Source organism: Lissotriton helveticus, chromosome 11, assembly GCF_964261635.1.
Source record: "Lissotriton helveticus chromosome 11, aLisHel1.1, whole genome shotgun sequence".
In the NCBI taxonomy this organism is placed as follows: Eukaryota; Metazoa; Chordata; class Amphibia; order Caudata; family Salamandridae; genus Lissotriton; species Lissotriton helveticus.
In genome coordinates this window covers 1,041,483,769-1,041,491,487 of record NC_136072.1, presented here as the reverse complement: position 1 = coordinate 1,041,491,487, position 7,719 = coordinate 1,041,483,769, and the positions used below count along the sequence as shown (strand labels likewise).

The 7,719-nt window shown below is 44.4% G+C and overlaps 1 protein-coding gene across 1 annotated transcript in view; it reads right to left on the bottom strand.

Moving 5' to 3' along the window:
* Positions 1-2,690: 2,690 nt before the first annotated feature.
* Positions 2,691-7,719, bottom strand: part of ARPC3 (actin related protein 2/3 complex subunit 3) — a 46,493-nt gene continuing 41,464 nt past the window's right edge. The window contains exon 7 of the mRNA XM_078667492.1: positions 2,691-2,961. Coding sequence (XP_078523618.1) covers positions 2,899-2,961 — 63 coding nt within the window. The 3' untranslated portion in view covers positions 2,691-2,898. The remainder of the gene's footprint in view (positions 2,962-7,719) is intronic.

The following is a 7,719-nucleotide window of genomic DNA, read 5'->3' as shown; positions in this document are numbered from 1 at the left end:
AATATGGATACTTGCATGCCTCACAGTCTACACTTGGGGACATAAGCTCTTCACATCCAATAGCAACTTCTCATTGTACTTCATTCTCCTTTATCAGTAAAGATATTATATCTTGAACATTAATTTGTTTGGTACTACAATCATTGGTGGACGCCTCATGGTAACTCCTATTCGTTATAGCAGTTTAGCTGCCTACTCCCGTCTGCATTCTGCCATCGGTTCATTGGGATATATGCTTCCTGGTCTCCACTTCATACCAGGTTCATGGAAACCTTTCCTGGGGCAATAACTACTCAACACAAATTTTTTCTGTAGCAAATCTCCTGAACCATGATCGGTTTTGGCAAAAGGAAAAATATAAAGACACACCGTAGCATCAAGCTTAACCGTCCTGGAATGCAGCCTGTCAACCGCTCTAGCTTATTTTGAATGGACCTTGGAAAAGCAGTATACCAAGAGTATGTCTTCACCTGGAATTCGTCTAACTTGGCCAATCACCAGCATGAAGTTAGGAGAAAAGTCAATTTTCCTAACTAGTTTACGTGGCAGCACCAATATAAGCGCACCATTTCTCTCCAGACATCTGAATATACCACTTATTTACTTCCTGTCTAAATTTATTTCCTTAGCAAGCAAGCCCTCTTTCAAAATGACTAATCTCTGAGGTGTAGTACAATTCCCTGGTCAGAATATCCTCTGAAAGATGTAAACTGTCCTAAATATCCTTGGAGTTAAAGATAGAAAATCTAAACCAAATAAGGCAATATCGTTAACTATATTTAGAACAATATCTATGTCTGAGGTTATTTCTGAATGCAGTATTAAGACACAGCCATCTCTGTAAATTATTTGTACTTCATGTTCTTAGTAGGGGGACTTAATGACTATTCCCCTGGACTATGACTTAAACATCTACCTGGTCTTCTTCGTCCTTATAAAAGTTGGTTCAAATAAATTATCGGTGAAAAAAGTTAAGTCAACAGACTGTGAAAACCATATTGAAGAAACAGTTTCCTCATTTTTTTTAAAGCACAGCATTAACTAGAACAACAATTCCAACGTGGTCAATTCCTTTCATCCTGAAAATTATTACTCCTGTTAAAAAAGAAATTAGGATTATATACCTCTTTCTCACCTCTTCCTCTTAACTATATTTTTTACGTTGCTGCCGGATGCTCCCTTATGGACCTTTCATCATCCCTCTGCTGCCATAATGATGCTATAAGAGTTGGAGGGATCCCACTCAAACTCACCCCTACCCCTCATCATCTGTTCACTTCTAGCCCCTACTTTTCCTCCACAACTCGTCCCCTCCTTGTGAGCCTTCGGTTCTTCCATCTTCGATTCTTGCCCTCAGATTTGGTTCCTCATGTTTTCCGATGTTTTTGTTTGCCCCCTTTCCAATCATATCGTTCTCCTCAGACTTTCTCACCCGCTACCATTTCCTTCTTAGTTTTTCTGAAGCTTTCCAAACTCCTCTGTTCCTGCATTCAGCTTCGGGTCGAGGCAAAAATATAAATAAAAGTCTGGTGAGGCAAAAATCATGAATTTTTCTTTTTTACTGCTAACTGGCGTTTTAAAAAATACATTCCACAAACTTCCAATTCCATTTCTTTTTTAATTATAGGAGGCTTTTGTGCAGTTCTGCAATAATTTTTTATAATCTTGACCCAGTATTAGATACCGGACCTTGTGATGTATTTAATATACTTTTTCAATATTTATACACTACATTTGTCACCAAACATGGCTTTGTGAAGTTGATTTGTTGCCAAATATACACAATGCAGTACTTTTACTCTTCCAACCATACTTTCTTTGGGTTGCCACCTTTTCATCGCTTACACAGCCATTACAAATGTTGTTTTCTTTTTAAAATCAAAGGACTTTAAAAAGCACACACATACATTTTCTCTTTTCTGCAATCTGTTCAACAACCCCATGGACTGTTCAACAAGCGAATTTCACCCACATTTAAATGATAATTTGGCTTTGTCGCATGCTACCCCCTTTTAAAGGTAACTAAATCTCTTTATCTGGTTCATGTTTGCTGTTGTGAGGTGGCAGCGCTGTGCCTTTTCTCGGCAGGTTTATTATTGGAACCCTAATGTTTATAAGGGGTGTTGTAGGGAACTGCAGAGCCGTTTTACTCAAGGTTCGTAATGTTTCATAGGTTTGTAAACTGCCAGATACGGATCAAATCCATCATAATTTAATTATAAATAACAGTTTATTTAATTCTGGGATATGTACCACACAACAGTGTTGATGGTCATAAGAAATAATGATATTTTTAGCATACAATTATTTTTCTAAACATGTTTTAACCGACTCGTACGAAAATAGGCCCTAGCCAACCTTATTCAGGTAGCCATGGCAAGTAATGTGGTTTATGTTAGGAGGGATAGGGGTTGAGGGTAGGGTAGGGTAGGGTAGGGTAAATTCTTCCATCCCCAAATCAAAAATTAAAAAGACTAATCAATTGATTATGTACCAAATTCTGAATTTATTATACCTGGTCATGGTGCAACATTCTAGGACATGTACAAAATTAATTTTCAATGTGCAACGCCATCTTGTTAATGCGTACTCCAGGTACTCAAGTAACTAAAAGGGTCTTTCTTGTTAGATACATTCTTTTGAGAAATAGAGCTGAGAAACAGACGGAATGAAACACGTATATAAAAACATTAGAAATATATTTACTTTTATTAAGCGCCAGCTTAACACTGCTTGCAGAAGCACTTGAATGACCATATATTTTTGTTTATCATGAATACCGTTCCAAATGACCACAATGGGTTCTCATCACGTTATATAAAAGTACGACAAAAACTTTCTACAACTTGATGCAGAAATCCACATGAGTTTTTTCCCTCTCACTGCAGTTGTATCTGTTCATTGTCCGGGTGCGGAGAGAGACTTGTTCATGAACTGTCTCTTCACAAAGCAGGTCCACCACTAAAACAAAAACAAAGCACATGTTACTAAGTGTAACCTTTTTTTTTTTTTATTGTTCATCACCAGAAAATACAGTTCCACTTGATTGCTATCAATTATTTCATTCCAAATATACATTTCATTTAGCAGATATGCATCATTGTGAACAAGAAAAAAAAATAATTTCACAGGTCATATAAATCTTTACACAAACAAGCTGAAATTCATGAATATAAAAACCAAAAAATAAAAATTATAATAATATTGTAGACTAATATTGTAGACTAGATTACCCCTCTATTCTTTTTTTTTTTTTTTTTTTTTGTTTTTTTGAAAACCTTTATTGTACAAAGAAAGCTCACAAATACGGGCCTACAACCCACGAGGGCTGGCCACCACATGGTAGATAACGTAATAAATGAAAAACAAAGTTGCAACAGGATATGTCACCAGGAGCACAGGAGAAACAATAAGAGCATCGAGCAATCAGCAAGAACAGGACAATAAAAGGTTAATTTTCTAATGCGGGGTGGGGAAACAGAAGAATCATGGGCCGTGCAAAAAACAACCAGGGAGGGGCCGCGGCAAGCCGCCATCTTACGATCACAGAATGACAAAAGAGGCCATACCAACATAGCTATCAAAGAGTATAAACGTAATCGGAATATAAAGAAACGACAATGGCATCAATCAAATCGCACCTACCCGTCGCCGCCCCCACCCAAATTGAGGAGACATGATCAAAAAGGCCCACATAACAAAAGACAATACGATACGCATCCCAACAAAATAAAAGGACCCCCATAAAGGAGGAAAAAGGGGAGAGGGAAAAAGGGAACGAAAGAAGGGACTCCCACCAAACCACGCACCCCCAGGAGTGAAAGCAGGATAATAGAGTCCGGCAAGCGACATAGCAAAAATCGATACCGAATTACCCAGCGAGCTACAATCAGATACATACCGGAATACGAAAGTCACAGAAACTCCCCAGGGGGATACAGGAGGAGACGGAGTCCCGGAAAAAGTGAACACACAAGAGCCATAGAACAGAAAAAGAGGAAATAAGGGAGGAAAAAGACCCCCCAATACGGACAGACCCCCCCAACCCGCCCCTAAAGCCCACCCTGCACCCCTGCAGAAGGCTACGGCCTACCCCCCCGCAGCGTGCCTGTCGCCCTAATTAGAACCCGAAATATAGCGGAGCAAAGTTAAGTCGGAAACAAAGACAAAAATGGGAAGGGAAGAGAAGGAAACGAGGGATGGGAAACACACACAGACATACACGGGGGAGGGCCGGGAGACAGGAGTAAACGCACCCAGCCACCCGCCTGAGTCGAGGAGCCAGGTCCCCGGGAAGCCAAAGAACATCGGGTTAAAGTCCAGGGGCACCAGTCAATCACACAGAACCATACCGGGACAGGTTGACCGTCCAAACCAGTGCAAGACTACCGCACACAGATGCCAATATACATCAGCCCTGTCCTTGTTTGTCCAAAGTGGAAACGGTCCGATCCAGCGAGGACCAGGTTACGAAGAACAGGAGACAGACAGCAGGAAGATCCAACGGCAGTCCGGAAAAGGCACGTAAAGTGGAACACGGACGATCCAGGAAAGTCACGAAGTGTAGCAACCGATGCAGGCACAAGTCCAAGGATATGTCCAGGAGAACCGACCCATCTGGGCCAGCACAGGAGACATCGCCGGGCAGCAGCGACCGAAAGGAAGCGGGAGAGTCATGAAGGCCAGGCCAAGTAAAATCCAGCTCCCGGGCCCGAGAAAAAGAAGGTAGCGCAGGAGGAGGAGGCGCCATCAAGTTCCGTACAGCAGCAGACGCGGTCGGAGCCGGGGCCAATTCCGCCAGGATAATTCCAGCCGCACCCCGCGGCGGCACAATCACATCTGGCCGTGGGGGCCCAGGAGGCCCGCCGTGAGGAACCATCTCCGAAGCTAGGATAGGCGCGGTCACACAGAGCCGCCAGGAGAGCAGGGTGTCCAGTAACTCCTTAAGTGTAGGAAAACATTCACAGTATCCGGCACCCGGGCCATGCGGCGGGCCCCCAGCGCTCGCCCAGGCCCGGTCAAGACACTCGGGGTCGGTCGCCATTTTGAGAGTCCGACAAGGCAGCGCGGCTGTAAATCTCCGCCGGGGCGGCAGTAAGGCAAACAAAGTCCCGCTGACCGGCAACAAAGCACCCCGGGCAGGAAGGGGGGCCATCAGAAGAAAGGGATTCGCCGGCCACCCAACGCCGCCGGTCCCGTTCTCCGAGTCCGGGCGGCAAAATCAAAATGGCCGGACCGGAGAACAAAGGGAGAGCAAGCCGGACACACGAGGAGCTTCGACCGCGGAAGGCAGCGCCTCCACCATAGGCCTCCTCCCCACAGGAATCGGCCAGGAAGGACCTCCGGCCCACACGAACAACGGCCCTCCGACCACCTCCTCCGCGCCCCGGAGGGCAGAACCGCAGGCTCCGTCTGGCCCGGGAGCCGGCAAGAAGATCCAGGCCAGTCCGCCTCCGACACCCCAACACAATCGGGGGCACTGCACCGGATCCACAGCAGCCAGGATAACCGGAACAAGAGGTAAGTGCCTGCAAGGCGTCGTAGCACCACCACTCAGCAAACAGGGCTTCCCGGGGCAGGATTACAGCAGGATAAATGTGAAAACCCAGGCGGGCGAACGGAGCCGAGCTAAAGCGCGGCCATCTCGGTCGCGAGCTAGGCTCCTCCCCTACCCCTCTATTCTTAATTTCCAATACTCTACTGGTGCCCAGATCCGTTTACCCAATTGCTTCGCTTTGCCACCTTTTTTTTCATACAATGATTTCTCCAATGTGTACATTGATAGCATTCTTATGAGCCATTGGTTAAATGACGGGGGATTAGGATCCTTCCACAGGGTTGCTATACAAAGTCGGGATATGGCCATTGCAATATATATAAATTTTTGATGGGGGATATCCTGCCCGTCTTTCCCTACACCCAAAATCATGATCTCATTTGTTAAGCTAATTGATATCCTTAATTCAACCCTAAAAATTATTTCGATCGCCTTTTTAAAAGGATTTAATTTTGGGCATGCTGAGAACATATGAATAGTGTCAGCTTGTGTACTTTGACATCTGGGACAGGATATTCCACTAATTCCCCCTATTGTGCTATTTTATGCGGCGTGTAATATAATTCATAAAAGGTTTTTATAACATTGTGCTTGTAAATTAGCAACTTTAACAATAGAATTAGCAAGCTGCAGCGATTTTTCCCCCTCATTTCCCACTAAATTCAGCTTCGTCCTCCATTTAGCAAACATTTTAGTCCTATCGTCTTCTTTGCATTCACTCAACGCGCCATATAATTGTGAGATTGAGCAACCCTTCTCATTTTGAATATATTCCATCAGATCCTCTCTTTTAAAGTTATCTCCCCTGGGCAATTTCCTTTGTATTACTGATCTAATCTGTAGATATTTGAAAAAGCCTCTACGATCTAACTTATATATTTGACAAGCCCTTTCAAATGAAATTATGCCCGTGTCATCTATAATGTCTCCTATAGTACAGACCCCAGAGCTATCCCAAGTGTAACCTTTCAAGAAAAAAATTAAATACATTTTTTGTTTACATTTCATACGCGCTATCATGCCACTTTGTTAAATATCGTAAGTGCTTTGTTAAATACCATATTACTTTGCATAAAACTCGACCGTAAATGTTATTTTTTATTACAATCCTGTTTTAAAAACCCGTAATGCAAGATCATGGGATGGCCTGGTGACTGGGGGAGGATGTGCTGCATTTCACTACAAGACGGATAATGAAGACTACAGACAGATCCTTAGAAGGTGTAACACAATAGTTGTGCCATTTATAAAGTGCACCAGAATCCGGTTGATACAAATACAGTGAAAAGAATGAGGATCTTCGAAACAAAACTCACTACAACAATCAATCTGTGGGGCTTGGGAACCTTAAAGGGTGCATTTGCAAATTAGGATTTGGAGGACTGCTGTTATTTTACTCCTTTAAGGTTCTTCTAAATTGAAAATTGCAACATTTACCCACCTATCCTTCTTACCTGGCCTACACCCGTCCCCCTAACTTGTCCCTCGCCTATCCACTTAAACTAGTCTCCCCCTCTTCACTGTCAACACCTTCTTGCCCCCTCTCATCCCTTTTGATGCCCCCTCTACCTCTACACTCCTCTGTGCACGTTCAACCCTTTACGCCTGTTTCCCAACCAGATCTTTACCTCTTCCATCGCTGCTCCCCTCACTTGTCCCCCTCTGCATGCTTTCCTATCACTCTGCTTCTCGCTCTCATCGCAGTTTGTCTTCATCCTTACCCCACCTGTCCCCTTCTCCTCCGGACTCCCCTCCTAGCATTCAGTCCCAACTTTCATCTCCCCTTTGAATGTTCTGCTTGTCCGTTTCCCATGTCCCTCCCGCTGCAGCCCATTCTCCCTGTCCACTCTCCCTCTCATGTTTGCCCTCCTCCTCTCTTTTCCTTCTGATCTTCATGTCTTTCCGCCCTCACCTCTTCCTTCCCTATCTGGTTTCTCCTTCCTGGCCCCTACTACCACCCTTACCTTCCTCCCCATGCTTCCTCTTCACACTCCTCTCCTGCACTCGCTCTATGCCTTCACCTTTCTCTATCTGCCCACTCTCCTGGTCTAGCCCCTCTCCCCTACCGCCCCTATTCCACCCACCTTCCTCTCCAGTCCTCTCTGCCTCTCCCCAGTTCCTTCCTCCCCATTCGCCCTGGTCACCATTCCCTGTTCTTCCTC